This window comes from Schistocerca gregaria, chromosome X, assembly GCF_023897955.1.
Source record: "Schistocerca gregaria isolate iqSchGreg1 chromosome X, iqSchGreg1.2, whole genome shotgun sequence".
NCBI classification, from domain to species: Eukaryota; Metazoa; Arthropoda; class Insecta; order Orthoptera; family Acrididae; genus Schistocerca; species Schistocerca gregaria.
The window spans coordinates 635154089-635173831 of record NC_064931.1 but is presented as its reverse complement, the minus strand read 5'-3'; the positions used below and the strand labels follow the sequence as shown (position 1 = coordinate 635173831).

The following is a 19743-nucleotide window of genomic DNA, read 5'->3' as shown; positions in this document are numbered from 1 at the left end:
ACATTACACCATCCGTAGTGTTCAATGTGCATAACTGCACAAGTTCGGCAGAAACAGTTGTGGCATTGTTAGTTACGTAAGCCCCCGTCCACTTTTAGTTAGGCAGGCCCATCCATCACGTCAAAGTCGTTCCACATCGGATGAGAAAAATTGTTTTTTAATTCTTGTGAGGCCAAAAACCGCATAGAAAGCAAAATGACATACGTTTTTAATTTTCCTAGGGCCAAAACCCGCATAAAAAGCAAAGTGACATCTGCCCAAATGGCGCAAGACATGTTCCATATGCTGTCCACCGTTTTCTACCACAAGTTGAAATCAGGAAATTGCATGTTCCACAAAAGATCGCAGCGTCTCGGTTGTCACATTCAGAATAAATTGGGCAGTGCGTGCCTACGATTCAGTTACGTTCGGAATTGGAGCATTGAACACATCTTTCAGGTAAGCCCACAGGATGAAGTGCGGCGGATTAAAATCAGGTGATCTGGACGCCCATGCTGTGGGGAAATGACGGCTAATAATTCTAGTATTTTCAAAATGCCAAAGCAAAAACTGCTCCGCTGACTGTGCAGTGCGTGGCGGAGCGCCATCTTGAATAAAAATATTCCTACCCACAGATCCACGCCGTTGAAAGGTTGGAATGCCGTTGGTGTACTCTTGTCGCTTACAAGTGACGATACAGGTAACAACAGAGCTCCTATATAACATGCTGAATCGGCCGCCATGTTTTCTTCATCTCTGAAGATTGTGCAGTATTTAACTTGTGGGTGGTTAACCTATTCACGCAACTTTTCACGAGATTTCTTATAAAATATTTGACATTGCATGTACGAAATGAACCAAACAGTAATGCATGTTTATAGAGATATTAAGAATCCCCTTTTCATATAACAGAAAGATTGAAACGTAATATTACACGGCTACAGGTCTTCAAATACGGGTGTCAGGCCGTAAAAACCTGCGGCTGTTTATTAGTTTTGACTGTACATAGCCACTTGTAAAACATGTTTTGTTTTTTATTCAAAAGGAAGTACTTCAAGAAATGCCGTATCTTTATTGTGCAGAGATGGGAGAAAGTATAGTTTCGTCTTATAGTGAAACAAACGTTTATTAATAGTTTCAGCCATTATTTAACCAGTACTTGATGATAGGTTTGTTGCTTTTTGAGTTATGGTAAAAACTTTATTGTTTGAACGTTATGTCACAATAATCTGCTGTAAGAAATCTGAATTATCACGCGTTCTACGAAGTCTATATAAGAAATTGGGTTAAGTATTATTCAGTTTGTGTATATATGCTTATGATAATACGTATAAATACATCACAAACATTCCGCTCCACTTTCCCACTTGCGAAAATATGACAGGAATCGAAAAATTTTGAGACGAACTGCTTAAGTACAGAATGAGATTTTCACTCTGCAGCGGAGTGTGCGCTGATATGAAACTTCCTGGCAGATTAAAACTGTGTGCCCGACCGAGACTCTAACTCGGGACCTTTGCCTTTCGCGGGCAAGTGCTCTACCAACTGAGCTACCGAAGCACGACTCGCGTCCGGTACTCACAGCTTTACTTCTGCAAGTATCCGTCTCCTACCTTCCAAACTTTACTCAGTTGGTAGAGCACTTGCCCGCGAAAGGCAAAGGTCCCGAGTTCGAGTCTCGGTCGGGCACACAGTTTTAATCTGCCAGGAAGTTTCATACCAGCGCACACTCCGCTGCAGAGTGAAAATCTCATTCTGGAAACATCCCCCAGGCTGTGGCTAAGCCATGTCTCCGCAGTATCCTTTCTTTCAGGAGTGCTAGTTCTGCAAGGTTCGCAGAAGAGCTTCTGTAAAGTTTGGAAGGTAGGAGACGGATACTGGCAGAAGTAAAGCTGTGAGTACCGGACGCGAGTCGTGCTTCGGCAGCTCAGTTGGTAGAGCACTTGCCCGCGAAAGGCAAAGGTCCCGAGTTCGAGTCTCGGTCGGGCACACAGTTTTAATCTGCCAGGAAGTTTTGCTTACGTACAGTTTTCGACTAGGCAGAAACGCAATTGCATACAACTTGTTTCATGTTTACAACTACTTTCATTAACGTATATTTACAATACACAACTGAGCGCCCAGTGGTTCCCAATTGTTTATCTGGCGCCGGCCGGTGTGGCCGAGTCGTTCTAGGCGCTTCAGCCTGGAACCGCGCGACCGCTACGGTCGCAGGTTCGAATCCTGCCGCGGGTATGGATGTGTGTGATGTCCTTAGGTTAGTTAGGTTTAAGTAGTTCTAAGTTCTAGGGCACTGATGACCTCAGATGTTGAGTCCCATAGCGCTCAGAGCCATTTGAACCATTTGTTTCTCTGTCATTTTTTTCTTCATTCAGGGTTACTAGGAAATCCAAACATGCGGAAACCATTTTTGCAATAGTTAGTGCAGTTCACAGCTGAACAGTGATCCATATTTATGAGGAATTCTTCAATACGTTTAATTTGAAATCTCCACTCGCATGTAAACAAGTATGAATATCCTGTACGTTGCCTCAAATATGGCGGACAGTTCAGCTCAGGTTAAAGGAGTCTTAGGTAACAGGGCTCGCAGTACTCATCTCCTCGGGGGGGGGGGGGGGGGGGGGGGGGAATACGCCTCTACGTTAAACGATGCCGTCAACCCGCACCAGTGTCACCTTTGCAGAATGAAGTAGTACCGGTTGATGTGTGTGTGGATTTTCCGTTGCCCATATTCTGCAATTCTGCGAAGTGACATGTCTTTGAGAATGGAAATGAGCTTCGTCTCTCCACAGAATGTTCCGTGGTCATTCATTGTCCACTTCCGTGGGAGCAAGGAATGCTGGGAGGTCAGCAGGAAGCAACTCCTGAACATGGATGATTTTATATGGACAGCAATGTAGGATTTTATGCACCGTGCTCTCAGGCATGTCCAACGTTAGGGCAATTCCCCGTGCACAGAACCGCTCGACCCCTCCTGCAATGCTGTGGCCACATCTTCGACAGACGTCGGATCAACTGCTTTCCTCCTCCTGTCATATTATACTTCAACAGACCCGATCTTTTTGAATTTTGTAATCATTTTCTTTACGCCCTTATCAGAAGTCGGATCAATTCCTTTTTTCATATCCTTAAGTGGCCGAAACTACTCCAGGGCTACAGGCGCACAGTCACCATTCTAGTAAAAGCTTTTACCAGCAGCGCGCATCCTTCATGGAGAGAGTCATGTGAGGCATCTCGGACGCAAGCTGGGGAACAGCTGTGCGGTGTGAGTCTGTTGGTGTGCACATTCTGATGCTTACAGCACCATCTGTTGGTCAAATTTTCGCTAATTTTTTTCATTTAATAACGTTTCCCCCTGCGTCAATAACATGCTGTTCAAATTGAACGTCATCCAGAGCAGAGGTTCTCTTTCTACAGCGTTTTAAAACTAGAACATTAATTATGGACACCATACATTTAAAGCTTTGCTCATGTTCTAACGTTTCCCAATCAGCATTAATTTTGTTTCCTTTGCATTGACTTTTATTCCATAGCTCTTACATTAATGTAGAATGACATACACTATTTCCTGTAACTCATGTTCATCCGTTGCTAGAAGGACCATGTTGTCTTCAAACCCCAAACACCATGAAACTTCCTGTCAGATTAAAACTATGTGCCGGACCGAGACTCGAACTCGGGACCTTCACCTTTCGCGGACAAGTGCTCTACCAACTGAGCTACCCAAGCAGGACTCACGAGCCGTCCTCACAGCTCCAATTCTGCCAGTACTTACTCGCGAAAGGCAAAGGTCCCGAGTTCGTGTCTCGGTCAGACACACAGTTTTAAACTGCCAGGAAGTTTCATATCAGCGCACACTCCGCTGCAGAGTGAAAATTTCATTTCCAAACATCACATTTTCCTCCTTCCAATTGTTGCCCCCTTATCACCTAGTGGGCAGTTCTCCCAACAATTTATCAAACTGAAAAGGGCAGGAGACATTGCCTTATTTCTTTTTCTATTTCAGTCCCATTGCTACTTTCCCTCTCGCTTTCATTGACACTTATTGATATATTAGTTTATAAATCGCCAGTCCACTCTCTTTCCGGTCGTTATTGCTGCAAGCTTTCCAAGCCACATTGGCCTTTTCCAGGACTATAGCGCACATGCACACTGTTGTGAAAACTGAATAACGAAAGTAACTTCCGCAAGATCTGTCACTGTCAAGAAACATGGCGAGATGAAACTTGAATCAGACATGAAAAGAACTGCTCCAGTATAGTACACACGATAATTGAAAGATGAGATGAACAGAAATCACACTTTTATTCAAAGACACTAATTACGTTGAAGTCACAGCTACGTAGGATGGTCCTCTGGACCAAAAGCGGAACATGGTTCTTAATATGGCGTGTGATCACCGCGGACGGCAACGCATGCTCTGCACCGTGCTCCCATCCAGGCCAAATGGTTGTAAGAAGTTATCGTGGTAGAGCATTCCATTCCTCCACCAGCGCGGTTGACAAATGCTAGACGATCATTGGTGCACGTGGACGAGCTGTAGTATGTCGCCCCATCGTATCCCACACGTGCTCGATAGCATTTAAGTCAGGGGAACTGGTAGGCCGATCCATTTGCTGAGTATTCTGTCGTTCCAAGAGCTCCTTCACCTGTGCTGCCCTATTTGGTTGCGCATTGTCATCCATAAAATCGAATTTAGGGCCAAATACGCTCGAGAAAAGATATGGAGAAGGAGTACAGTGTCGCAGTAAGGTTTACCGATGAGTGTACAGTGTTCAAAGATCTGGAGGTCAGTAAATCCATGCAACAAAGATTCCATTCTTCGTTGGTTCAATCCCTATGCTCATGGCACCACCGCAAATGGTGCCGCTGATGTTCGGATATCAACGGAACTTAAAAGTACTGGTCATTCGAAAGAAACAACCCACATGTCTTCACAGTGCACTGTGGAGCGATATTGTGTGCCTTGTAGTCCTATTAAATGTGGTTGGTATTGCACCCGCTGTGTGACGAGGATCCTTTCTTGCCTGTTGTACAATATAGTGGTCATCTGCTGCTGTAATTGACCGTTGCCGAACCACATCCTCTCCTTCGAGCAGCTTTGCTTCTAGTTCGGAACGCTCCCCATGCACGTGAAACACTGCTGTTAGAAATACCAGACTCCTGGGCTACACTCGTCACACTTCGCTCTTCTGCCAGTTTCCCAATGACTCCTCCTCTTCTGATATCATGCGAATGTTTCCGTGTCATGTTGTATTGAACACCGCCAAAGTGCACCGTAACTGCTCGCTTATTTACACAGACTGTCTTTTCCCTTTCCTTCAACTGCATCATGTTGCGGGGCCTCGGCGCTGTAGTCAGCTTATCGTGGACATGTGATGTCCAGTTTTCTGCGCACAAGTGGGACTCATATGGAAACATGCTCCCGCACTTTCATTCATTTCTACCAACTTGGCCGGCCGCTGTGACCGAGCTGTTCTAGGCCCTTCACTCCGGACCCACGCTGCTGCTGCGGTCGCAGGTTCGAATCCAGCCTCGGGCATGGATGTGTGTGATGTCCTTGGGTTAGTTAGGATTAAGTAGTTTTAAGTGTAGGAGACTGATGATCTCAGATGTTAAGTCCCATGGTGCTCGGAGCCATTTGAACCATTTTTCCTATCAACTCGTCAATATGCTATGATACTTTATTTTTCTCATCCTTAAGGTTTGCTCCTCGATAAACGTCTCTCCCAAAAACTGCAAGAGTCCTATTGCATCTCCTGTGCCTGTATTCCTTCTAAAACCAATTCGGCCTTCAACCAAATTCCCGTCCATCACATTTCTCAGCCGACTCATGATTCTTAACGTAACTTCGGTTGATGTGCAATGGTGCTGGCTGTTGTGTGCTCAGTACAATACATGGTTCCCTGTGTTTTTGACACGGGAATCATCATCATTGTAAAAAAAAGTCCTCTGGCCATTAGCCACTGTCATGCATCATCTAACACAGGGCTTCCCAACCTTTTCAGCTGGCGGACTCCTTCTTCAGTCGAAAATCCATGGCGGACCCCTAGTCAGTCAAGAGCACAGTAACTTCACATTTCAAAGCTAAACCCATGGGAACTGAAAGCTTCTTAATGCAGGTGCCATGTTCACAATGATCCCCCCTCCGAAGTATCAATAGTCTTTGGTTTAGAGATGAATGAAAACAACTTGAAATTAACGATCCAATTTGAATTGCCACTGTATCCAGACACTTACTAGTGGATTTACTCCCTTTGTTCAACACACTATAGCCTGATTAAAATTACTTGGTAATTGAAATTTCACACGATGGAGCTTTCTTCCTCCAAGAGCAATCAACTTCACGACCAAACTGTTCGCTGTTGACAAGCTGTTGCTTATGGTCTGTTAATTTCCACTATTTGGCGACTGTTGTGTAAGGAGCATGCATATTTCGTAACAGTCTCGTGTGTGTGTGTGTGTGTGTGTGTGTGTGGTTTTTCGTGAAATCCGAAGAAAAATGCTCAAATGTATATCTAAAGTCTTCCTTTGGTCGTCCTCCCTCCTCATTCATTTCAACTGCGCTCCACACATGCGTAAAAGGTTTCAGCGCATCTAGCGCCGTGAGCCAGCGCACAAACGTCCCCTGTATTGTTGCTAAACAGTCGATCAGAGAAGCCGCATTCTCCGGGCACTAAACTGTGTATACGTTCTCACTTAGGAACCGCAAAGGATGCTTGGGGATACGACCTGAAGTAAAAGTACACATGTTCTTCACATGAAAAAAATAGCGATGAATTTGATTTTTACATTTTTATTCAATAATTTTACTGATTATTTTACACGATTTGGTGAAAGATGGTCGCGGACCCCCTAGAAAGAGCCGGCGGACACCTAAGGGGTCCGCGGACCACAGGCTGGGAAGCCCTGATCTAACATATTATACAGGAGTACCCAAAAGTCCGTTAACATTTGAAAAATCCATAGTTCACGGAAAAATATAGGTACAGAGGTAAAAATTGACACGCATGCTTGAAATGAGATAGAGCTTTATTGAAAACAAAAGAGTGAAAAAAATTACCGACAGATGGCGCTTCATACGAAACAAAAACAATAATTGGCGTAGTGTTGTTATGTTGCGGTCTTTAGTCAGAAGAATGGTTTGACGCAGCTCTCTATACTATTCTATCCCACGCGCGCCTCTTCACCTCCGAATGACTGCTACAATCTACACCCTTCTCATTCTGCTTACTGTATTCATCTCCTGGTCTCCCTCTACGATTTTGACACTTCCCTCCAATACTACATTGGCGATGCCTCAAATGTGTCCTATCGACCGATTCCTTCCTTTGGTCAAGTTGTACCACACATTTCTCGTCTCACGAATTCTGTTTAGTATCTCTTCGTTAGTTACGTGATCTATCCATCAAATCTTCAACATTCTTATGTAGCACCACATTTCGAAAGCTTCTATTCTCTTTTTTTCTAAACCGTTTACCGTCCATGCTTCACTTTCATACATGGCTACATTCCTGACAAATATTTTCAGAAACTACATCCTAACACTTAAATCTATATTCGATGTTAACAAATTTCCCTTTTTCAGAAATGCTTTTTATACCGTTGCCAGTCTACTTCGGCCATCATCAGTTATTTTGCTGTCCAGATAGCAAAACTCGTGTGATACTTTAAATGTCTCGTTTCCTAGTCGCTTCAGCATCACCTGATTTAAATCGACTACATTTTTGATGAAGTTCGTCTTATATACTTCTTTCAAAACAATGTCCATTCCGTTCATCTGCTCTTCCAAACCCTTTCCTGCCTGTGACAGAATTACAATGTCACCTGCAAACCTCTGGGCTTTTATTTCTTTTCCTTGAACTTTAATACCTATTCCAAATCTTTCTTTGTTTTCCTTTACTGCTTTTTCAATGTACAGATTGAACAACTGCGGGGATAAGCTACAACCCTGCCTCACTCCCTTCTCAACCACTGCTTCCCTTTCATGCTCACCGACCCTTTATAACTGCCGTCTGGTTTCTGTACAAGTTGTAAATAGCGTTTCGCTCCCTGTATTTTACCCATGCTACCTTCAGAATGTCACAAGCAATATTCCAGTCAACACTGTCAAAAGCTTTTTTTAAGTCTGCAAACACTATAAAAGTAGGTTTGACTTTCCTTAACCTATCTTCTAAGATAAGCCATAGGGTCAGTACTGTCTTGCAGGTTCCTATATTTCTCCGGAATACAAACTAATCTTCCACAAGATCGGCTTCTACAAGTTTTTTCACTCTTCTGTATAGAATTGGTGTCAGTATTTTGCAACCATAAACTGATAGTTCGGTAATTTTCTCACCTGTCAGCAACTGCTTTTCCTTTGGGACTGGAATTATTACATTCTATTTGAAGTGTGAGTGTATTTCGCCTGCCTCATACATCATTCATACCAGATGGAAGATTTTATCACAGCGGGCTCTTCCAAGGCTATCAGTAGTTCTGACGGAACATCGTTTACTCCGTGGGCCTTGTTTCAACTTATATCTATCAGAGCTGTGTCAACTTTTTTTTGCAGTATCGTATCTTCCATCTCATCTTGATCTACGTCCACTTTCCTCTCTACAATATTGCCTAAAAGTTTTATCTCCTTTCTATAGACCCTCTATATACTCCTTTCAGCTTTCCCTTCTTTGCTTAGAACTGATTTTCCACCTGAGCTCTTGCTATTCATACAGCTTCCTGCCTTTTCCTCAAAGGCCTCTTTAATTTTCTGTAGACGGTATCTACCTTTCCCCTACTGAAATATGTTAAATCCTTACGTTTGTCCTCTAGCCTTTCATGCTTAGCACTTTTGCATTTCCTGTCAATCAGATTTTTTAAATGTTTATATTCCCCTTCACTTGCTTCATTTGCTGCATTTTTATATTTTCTCCTTTCATCCGTCAAATTCAGTACTTCTCGTTATTCAACAGTTTCTAGTAGGACTTGTCTTTATATCCATTTGATCCTCTGCAGCGTTCACTATTTCACCTCGTAAAGCTACCCATTCGTTTTCTATTGTATTCCTTTCCCCTGTTCTAGTCAGCTGTTGCCTAATACTCCTTTTGAAACTCTTAACAACCTCTGGTTCTTTCAACTCCTTAATTTCCTATCTTTTCCAATTTCTTCACTTTTAATCTACAGTTCACAACCAACAAATTGTAGCCAGAGTCTACATCTGCCCCTGAAAAAGGTTTACAATTTAAAATGTGGTAATTAAATCTCTGTCTTACTGTTGTATAATCAACCTGAAACCTTCTGGTGTCTCCAGGTCTCCACGATGATTGACTTATGCTCTGTGCAAAACTCTACCAGTGGATTTATAACAAATGCACAATATGGCGGCCATAATTCATCAACAATACCTGTAGTCCACGGATAATGTTGTAAACAGCACTGTATAGCATATGTGTAGTATGGTAAGAAATTGCCGTCGGATGTCGTCTTTTAACATCCCTAATGAGGTCGGACGATCTCAGTAAACTTGCGACTTCATCAACCCTACCAACGGCGTCCATACGATAGACTGTGGGGGCGGGGGGGCTAGACTTGTGGGTATGAGATGATGTTAATATTTTGAAAGACGAATGGCGACTTGTAAGTAGCCATAAAAAAGTTCCAGTTCGACTCTCTTAGAAACTTACGTAATACCTGCCCCCCCCCCCCCTCCCCGTTGTATGGGCGCCCTTAAATCCTACAATCAATAACCACATGGACTAAGATTTGAGGACCTGTTAAGTAAAGCATGGTGGCAGTGGCGGCTCAGCGCGCGATCCAAAACATGTGCGCAAGACATCTTTCACATGTGTAAAAATATGGGTTGGAGCGCCATCTTGCATAAAAGTCGTGCCTTACAACAGGGATTTATTAGCCAGGCTAGGAATGATGCGATTCTTTAACACATTGGCGCACCTCGCACCCGTCACGCTGACAGTTTGAAAAGCAGCATCAGCATTTCCTCGAAGAAAGCACCATCTGCTGGCCGGTTATTGCACTCGTTTTAGGTTTCAGTAAAAACCCCATGTCACTTCTGGCGCGTGTATCAAGTTTTAACTCTCTACCAACGTTATTCCGTGAATTGGTGCATTTTCATATGTTAACGGATTTCAGGGTCACAGTGTGTAGGTCATACATTATATCAAACACTAATTCCAATTAAAACTCTGATTCATAAGCACTCATCTACGCAGTAGACTCTTTAATTGAGTGAGGGGTGTTCCTCATAGGTATCTGATACAGCCTATTGATATTATAGACACTCATACGACATAACTTATAGCACTTACCTTTTGGAAATAACCACGCGGAAGAGTTTTATCTTTCACTTGTCGGAAGTAAACATAACCGTAATAATATCCAGGATCGATTTGTAAATATACAGGGCATTTTTGATTGTAGTACTGATGCTCTGGCATCAATTCAGCATTGCCAGCAGATCTTCGTATACGAACGTGGAACTGAGTATCACCCATACATCCTGAATTTGAGTCAGGAAATGCTAAATAGCAAATATTAGATTTTTCTTGCTCCGAGAGATTTATGTGCCCTGGGTAAATTATCTGCAAATAAATCATAAAACAAAACCGTTAGTACAAAATAGTCACTACTGTAAATATCAAAATAAAAAGATATAGACGTATTTTCATGAATTCAATAAAATAAATGTTTAGAAAACTAACAAGGGGCATCATCAAGTTTCGGTAGGCGTTAGATCAGTTGGTGAATCGAAGCGGAAACTTTCGACACAACTTTCTTTTTTTTTACTTTGATAAACTTTAATTCAACAAAATTCATTCAGCAGCTTCACAGATGCAAATACAGTGGTCGCGGAATTAATTGTCTTCATTTCAGAAAGGTTTCCATTAGTATTCCCTACTGCCGTTCAATAAATGTCATACGCATTCTCCTATAACATATGCGACTGGATTGAGGAATTCTTGCCAGATAACCTATGTAACGTTCTGGACGTAGACTTCTCACCAGAAGACAATTAAGCATCAAATGTGTGTGTGCATGCACGAATCCACAGTTCCGCTCTTAGATAGGTCACATGTTACAATCATACTCTCCCCTACCCTCTTTCCGAGTTTAACTTTACGTAACCTCAACTTTTACTGTGACACAGGCGCCTGCGACGACGAAACTTGCGTTGGCCGCGACTGCGTCGACAAAGACTGCACCGACGGCACCAATGTCGGTGCCTTTCGCTATGCCGCCGGCAATGACGGCACCCACGATGCTGATGCCGCCCATGCTGCCGTGGACTTCGATGCCGCCGACAACGCCACCGCCGCCTCTACTGCCAATGCCCATGCCCATGCCGACGTTTGTAGAGATGAATATGGTTTCGACACCGTTGGTGTCTATGATGCCGCCGCCGATAGCACCAACGCCCCCGGCGATGATGATACCGATGCTGCAAATGGTAATGCCTATAACGGCAATGCCTATAACGGCAATGCCTATAACGGCAATGCCTATAACGGCAATGCCTATAACGGCAATGCCTATAACGGCAATGCCTATAACGGCAATGCCTATAACGGCAATGCCTATAACGGCAATGCCTATAACGGTAATGCCTATAATGTCGACGCCGCCAATGTGGATGCAGACGCCGTCGATGTCGGGCGTCGACGCCGACGCCGTCGATGTCGGGCGTCGATGTCGACGCCGAGGCCGAGGCCGGCGATGTCGGGCGTCGATGTCGACGCCGAGGCAGGCGATGTCGGGCGTCGATGTCGACGCCGACGCCGCCGATGTCGGGCGTCGATGTCGACGCCGAGGCCGGCGAAGTCGGATGTCGACGCCGAGGCCGGCGAAGTCGGATGTCGACGCCGACGCCGGCGATGTCGGGCGTCGATGTCGACGCCGACGCCAGCGATGTCGGGCGTCGACGCCGACGCCAGCGATGTCGGGCGTCGAAACCGACGCCAGCGATGTCGGGCGTCGACGCCGACGCCAGCGATGTCGGGCGTCGACGCCGACGCCGTCGATGTCGGGCGTCGATGCCGACGCCGACGCCGAGGCCGGGGATGTCGGGCGTCGATGTCGACGCCGACGCCGGCGATGTCGGGCGTCGATGTCGACGTCGACGCCACCGATGTCGGGCGTCGATGTCGACGTCGACGCCACCGATGTCGGGCGTCGATGTCGACGTCGACGCCACCGATGTCGGGCGTCGATGTCGACGTCGACGCTGCGTCTGATACCAATGACGCCGCCGCCTATGATGATGCCGCCCATGACGACGATGATGACGCCGCCGATAACGACAGTGTCTATTATGCAACGGCCGCGGCGACGACGACGACATCGACAACAGAGAAGACGTTTTCCCGTTGCCGCCAGTGATGGTGATGGTGAGTACTTGCTACATATTTTTATAATAAGTTTTAATAAATTGCAGTTCATAGAAATACAGCATTTTAAAAATAACTGCCCGAAAATTGGTAAGTACATTATTAGAGCTATTATAGGAAAGCGGTCACAACTTTGACAACCTCAAAGTTTACACGCCGTAAAACACCTTGTTGCTTTGGGATGTTGGGCAGTCATTAGTACACAGATGCCAGTTGTGCATCAATGTATACGGCAGACATTTTCAGCACCATCTGTAAACCAATATTTATAACCGTCCGTACACATAACTAGCGTCAAAATCTTCAAAGACCCCTACTGGAGAAACTATGCCCCTGTGCCATTTTATCCTCATAAAAGGGTCTCTCTATCTCCTCCAAACACTAAAACTTTTTACGTGTATATATATTTACACGCTGTATTTCACTTAGCTGTACGATTGTGAACACAGATGTACACACTATGGCTATGCGAACGTGTAAATGAGGGGACTTTCTGATAATTTTGAGAGGGGGTTACTGGCATTCCAACTGCTACGCCCCTATTACACTCATTGGACGTGGTAGATCTTAGGCTAGGCGCAAATTGAGAAGCGTATAGCACGTGCGACGTGACACGACACTACAGCGCGACACGCACAGGTCGCGCGGGTCCAGCGCATATTGCGACGCGTACACCATATTTCGCACGCGCCGACTGGCGATGCTCTGCGCTGACTGAACCCTAAGCGCGCGCAACCTCTCATCTTTCTCAAACGATTTTACAGAAACTATTCTCTGAAAATATATGACAATTCTTCTTGTGATGTACACATTTTAGTAAGACACTACGCAAAACTCAAAAAGTTTGCAACGAAAATTAGGGGTCGCTATGATTTTGCGTTTGGTGCGTAATACACCGTATGTTGCTGCGTATGAAATTTAGCTAGCATGCTGAATTTTTGTTTAGACTTGGGAGGAGATCTCTATCTGCCTCCGATCTCGAGAAAATGGATCCCATGTAGCGCACTCACTTTGATCTCACGCCCTTGAGAATGAAATACTCGCAACATCTCTCGTATCTCCTAAACCACTCGAGACATCGAAACGAAAGTTTGGCGAATTATAGCACACAAGGAGGAGTGTGTTTTGCCAATTATTAAACACACGGAACTTTCTTGTGTATGGCGATATATCACTACTTATACTTCTTTTTTTATTTATTTCACTCCAGTGACTAATTTTTTAAGAGTTATCGACAGCTAGCGAAACAAGAGCCTCCTAGTATGAAAGTAAACATGAAATTCCTTCTGTTATGTTACTGCAAACCGATACTATGAGGTTTTTCGTAAGCTATTGAACTCTGTGATTGCCAATTACTTGTTTAATGAGGCCCTCCGTTTCGGAATTCTGTCTCAATAGCTGCTGTGAGATGAGTTGGGCAAATTACATTGTGACAAAGGAAGTACAATTAAACCAGTCACCAAGAGAAATGGGGCCTTTACTCATAAATGGTGATGCTTCTTCGAATGAGAAAAGGTTAACAACTCACACAAAAACAGATTGGCAATTCTGTTGGAATTTTGGTGGAATCCCCGTAACCCATCGTATTTTTAACACTGAGCGACTGGAATGGAAATTTACCAAAGGATTTTATTCCCTCTCTTAATCTGAGCAGTATTAAAATAATGACGATCGTTCCTTCAGGCGGAATGATAGGCACATGCCAGATACTGGTTACTCACCTAGGGCTTTCCAAACTGACAATGCGTGATCGCGAATAAAATAGTTGTTATTGAGAAAAATAAACAATTGGTCTGTCGCACGACACAATGGGCAGTCTATTGTCAGCAGCGAAGGATAATGCACGCGACAGGAATGCACAAGCTAGCCATGTGTGCCTTGTGAGATGGAGTTCGAAAAACATTGTCATGAAAGTAGATCTGCCTTTGTCAGCAGCACATTTCAACAAATTAAATATATCTAATCATAACACTCTTTTAGGATATTCCAACTTTCGTAATAATACCGACCATTTTCTTCATTTGTGTAGCCTGTTGTATAATTAGTTTATCAGCATTAATAATGTCCATGCAACAATTGAAATGCTTTTTCTCATAAAGACGAACCAATTAAAACATCGTTATTTGTGACTGCTTTTCGAATGTTTCTAGCTTGCAGTGGAAATATGTTGTTCACATGCATGTAGTACAGTGTGTCGTATTACATTATTACATCCATATCAGATTAATCACAGTGAAACTTCTATACCACAAGCACAAAGGGATCACACCTGTGGAGATGATCCCTTTCTAAGATTTTGTAACAGATCTTACAGATACGCTAACTTACTAGGCAGCGGAAACATAACCTTGCCTTACTTCCCTGCCTTGATTCTTAATCACATGATTTTATAACATTCCTTGCTTCCTTATTCACTACCTTCTTGCGATCTGAAAACATCGCGGAGGCATATCGTGCAATTCCAGCGGCCAATGGCTCATCTGTTACTGAAGTATACATTTTTCTTGAAAGAAGAAAAACAAAACAAAACTATGCAGATATAAATAACAGAAAAGTATAACGTGCTAACGAAGAAAGCTGGAGCGTTTAAATGGCGAAAAACGAATCACTACCCAAAGGCAATAAAATTCAGTACACAGTAAGGCAAAATTTATCGTATTGGCAATACTAGCACTCCTGATATGGCCGGGCCACTTTTCCGCTCCCCGCCTCAAATTTCCCACGGTGCTAGCGAGGCAAGCGCGACGTGCGGCGCGAGAAACTGTGCCTCAACCACAACGCCGCGCGACCTGGCGCAGGCGCGTGTCGAGTCCCAGTTGCGTCGCGTCGCAACTTACGCGGTCCCATTTGAACCTGTGATGTTACAAAACACGCGCTGCGCTGCGTCACGCCACACGCGCTATACGCGTCTCAATTTGCGCCTAGCCTTACTGTACTCGTGACGCGTCAACGACGGAGAATTTTGTTAGCACCATAAAGTAGCAGGGCAGTGGAAGGAATTATTACCGCTAGAATTTTGCCGACAAAGGAAAGAGAAAAAACAGTGCTCAGATCCTGTTCGTGAGACTACATCTAATATAGTTTCACTTCACAGGGTCTTATGGTTTTTCGATTCGCTGTTGACGGATACGCGACGGTCGAACGGGAGCTACTTGTTCTGCGGCCACTTCAGTGCTATTCCAGGCCTGTGCCATGCGCAGGTTCCAGATTTATTTGTCATTTTCAGAATCATCCACAACACTGCACTACACTACACTGTACTGCAAGAATCACTCATTCAGATCATAAAACTACTCACAAATAGGAGAACGTTAAAAGAAAATCACAAGGAAATGTCACTACCTGACCCATTTTAAGGAGTATAAATGCACACTAACAATGTATCAGCCCCACCAATCAACCTCACGCGAACATTTGGACCATGATCCCGATAGTCTGCAGTTATATCTACATCGTTGCTCTGCATTTCACACTTAAATGCCTGGCAAAGGATTCATGGAACCATTTTCATATTACTTCTCTACCATTCCACTCTCGAATAGCGCGTTCGAAAAAGGAACATCTAAATCTTTCCGTTCGAGCTCTGAGTTCTCTTATTTTTATTATAATGATCATTACTCCCTACGTAGGTGGGTGTCAACAATATTTTTTCGCATTCGGAAGAGAAAGTTGGTGATTGAAATTTCGTAAATAGATCTCGCCGCAAAGAAAACCGCCTTTGTTTCAGTGACTGTCATCCCAACTGGCGTATCATATTAGTGACACTCTCACCTCTATTGCGCGACAACACGAAACGATCTGCCCTTCTTTGCACTTTTTCGATGTCCTCTGTCAATTATACCTGGTAAGGATCCCATACTGCGCAGCAATATTTCTGCAGAGGACGGACACGTGTATTGTAGGCAGTTTATTTAGCGGTTTTGTCGCACGCATCTTCTAACAAGGGAACCTCTCCATTGCACCACCCTCAGATTTAATTATAAGTTGGCACAATGGATAGCCCTTGAAAAAATGAACACAGATCAATCGAGAAACAGGAAGAAGCTGTCTTGAACTATGAAAAAAATAAGCAAAATATACAAACTGAGTAGTCCATGTGCAAGATAGGCAACATCAAGGTTAGTATGAGCTCAGGAGCGCCGTGGTCCCGTGGTTAGCTTGAGCAGCTGCGGAACGAGAGATCCTCGATTCAAGTTTTCCCTCGAGTGGAAAGTTTATTTTTTTTTATTTTCGCAAAGTTATGATCTGTCCGTTCGTTCATTGACGTCTCTGTTCACTGTAATAAGTTTAGTGTCTGTGTTTTGTGACCGCACCGCAAAACCGTGCGATTAGTAAACGAAAGGACGTGCCTCTCTAATGGGAACGGAAAAAATTTGATCGCAAGGTCATAGGTCAAGCGATTCCTCCACAGGAAAACACGTCTGATATATTCTATACGACACTGGTGACGGCATGTGCGTCACGTGACAGGAATATGTTGTCGACCCACCTAACTTGCACACTTGGCGAATGGGTAAAATGATTCTTCTACCTTGCCCGATTTAGGTTTTCTTGTGGATGTGATAATCACTCCCAAAAAAGTGATGAAAACATAAGAGTTTGATACATAAACTGCAACAAATGAATGCTCTGTCAAAACATATGTTTTTAACGTTTTCAAATTTTTCCGTGTGTAGACCGTCAAATCCTACATATGTTCAAGCAAATCTGAACATGTCCTGGAATTTTGGAGAGCGAAGTTGATTATGTGTGAGTGCCTGAACTTTGATAATTGTCTGAAAATAAAAAAAATTAACTTTTCACACGAGGGTAGACTTGAACCAAGGACCTCTCGTTCTGCAGCTGCTCACACTAACCATAGGACCACGGCGCTCCTGAGCGCACACTATCCTTGTTGTTGCCTATCTTTCACATGGACTACTCAATTTGTTTATTTTGCTTATTTTTTCATAGTTCCACACAACTTCCTCCAGTTTTCTCGATTGATCTGTGTTCAGTTTTTCAAGGCCTGTCCACTGTGCCAACTTATAACTAAATCTGAGGGGAGTGCTATGGGGAGGATCCCTTGTAAGTGTTCTGCTAACAAAGCGCAGTCTTTGTTTCGCCTCCCGCAATATTATCTATGTGGTCTTTCCAGTTTAAGTTGCTCGTAATTGTAATTCCTAGGTAATTAGCCGAATTGACAGCCCTTAGATTTGTGCGATTTATCGTATACCCAAAATTTATAGGATTTCTTTTAGTACCCATGTGGATTACCTCGCACTTTTCACCGAGCGAGGTGGCGCAGTGGTTAGCACACTGGACTCGCATTCGGGAGGACGACGGTTCAATCCCGTCTCCAGCCATCCTGATTGAGGTTTTTCGTGATTTCCTTCCCCATCCTTCCCTACCCCGAGCTTGCGCTCCGTCTCTCATGACCTCGTTGTCGACGGGACATTAAACACTAACCGCCTCCTCCTCCTCCTCCTCCTCCTCCTCCTCTCGCACTTTTCTTTGTTTAGTGCCAATTGCCACTTTTCGCACCGTAATTGGAATTGATCGTCTGATGATTTTACTAGATGGTAAATTGCAGCGTCATCTGCAAACAATCTAAGGGGGCTACTCAGATAATCATCTAGATAATTTATGTAAATCAGGAACAGCACGGGGCCTATGACACTACCTTGCAGAACGCCAGATATCACTTCTGTTCTACTGATGATTTACCGTCTATCACTGCGAAGTGGGACGGAATCACGAATCCAGTCACACAACTGAGACGATACTCCGCATGCACGCAATTTGATTAATAGTCGCTTGTGAGGAACGGTATCAAAAGCTTTCCGGAAATCTAGGAATGTGGAATCGATCTGAGATCCATTGTCTACAGCATTCTTTACTCCATGGGAATAAAGAGCTAGCTGTGTTGCACATGAGCGATATTTTCTGTATCCGTGTAGGTTATGTATCCATAAGTCATTTTCTTCAAGGTGATTCATAATGTTCGAGTACAGTATATGCTCCAAAATCCTACTGCAAATTGAGGTCAGTGACATGGGTCAGTAATTCAATGGGTTACTCCTATTTCCTTTCTTGAATATTTGTGTGACCTGTGCTACTTTCCAGTCTTTAGGAACAGACCTTTCGTCAAGTGAACGGTTGTATATGATTGCTAAGAAAGGCGCTATTGTTTCTGCATACTCTGAAAGAAACCTGATTGGTATACCATCCGGCCCGGAAGACTTTCCTTTCTTAAGTGATTTGAGTTGTTTCGCAACACCTAAGATGTCACTCATGCTAACAGCTGTTCTGGTTTCGAGTTCTGGAATATTTACTTCGCCTTCTTTCGTGAAGGAATTACGGAAAACTGTATTTAGTAACTCCGCTTTAGTGACACCATCATCGGTAACATTTCCATCGCTATCGCGCAGTGACGGTATTGACTGTTTTTTGCTACTGGTGTACTTTACATACGATCAGAATTTCTTTGGGTTTTCTACCATATTTTGAGACAATGTGTCATTGTGGAAATTATTAAAAGCATCTCGCATTGACGTCCGCACTAAATTTCGTGCTTCCGTGAAACTTAGCCAGTCTTGGGGATTTTGCGTTCTTCTAAGTTTGGCATGCTTTTTTCGTTGCTTCTGCAACAGTGTTCTGACATGTTTTGTGTACCATGGTGGATCAGTCCCGTCTCTTATTAACTTAGGCGGTATGAATCTATGAATTGCAGTCGATACTGTATCTTGTAATTTGAGCCATATCTGGTCTACACTTACATAATTAGCTTGGAAGGAATGGAGACTCTCTCTTAGGAAGGCATCAAGCGAATTTTTATCTGCTGTTTTAAATAGATATATTTTGCGTTTACTTTTAGTGGTTTTGGTTGATATGGTTTTAAATCTCTCTACAATTACCTTTTGTTCACTAATTCCTGTATCCGTCATGACGCTCTCTATTAGATCAGCATTATTTGTGGCTTAGAGCTCAAGTGTGTTTTCGCAACCATTTACAATCTTCTGAAAGTACAGCTTTCGAACTTTCGCACGTTCTGGTTGTTTGTCGCTCGGTCCGCCCCACTGCATTGCCCTACTGCTCGGCCGCGAAGTACTGTCCAATGTCATAGGTTTGTGAATTACTGTTCTCACATCGGTAACATGCTTTGTTTATAGTGCCAAAATGCGCCAATTCTAACCTGTACTGTTACTGATGTCAGAAAGATCTCTCTGCTTTGAACAATTTTATGTTGCAATTCGCAAATGCAGTGTAAATGAAAGAAACGAATTACATGCAGTTTTCGTTCCGTAGACACAAAAATGAGATGAGTTCCGTGGGTGTTGAACATGTCAGAAAGTATAACATAAGAACAACATAGAACATTTGAATATAATACTCATTCCCTGAT

General features: G+C 43.7%; 1 protein-coding gene across 1 annotated transcript in view; it reads right to left on the bottom strand.

Moving 5' to 3' along the window:
• LOC126299621 (protein DENND6B) overlaps positions 1 to 19743 on the bottom strand; it is a 217632-nt gene that overhangs the window by 91500 nt on the left and 106389 nt on the right. Inside the window, exon 2 of the mRNA XM_049991663.1 lies at positions 10284 to 10556. Coding sequence (XP_049847620.1) covers positions 10284 to 10556 — 273 coding nt within the window. The remainder of the gene's footprint in view (positions 1 to 10283; positions 10557 to 19743) is intronic.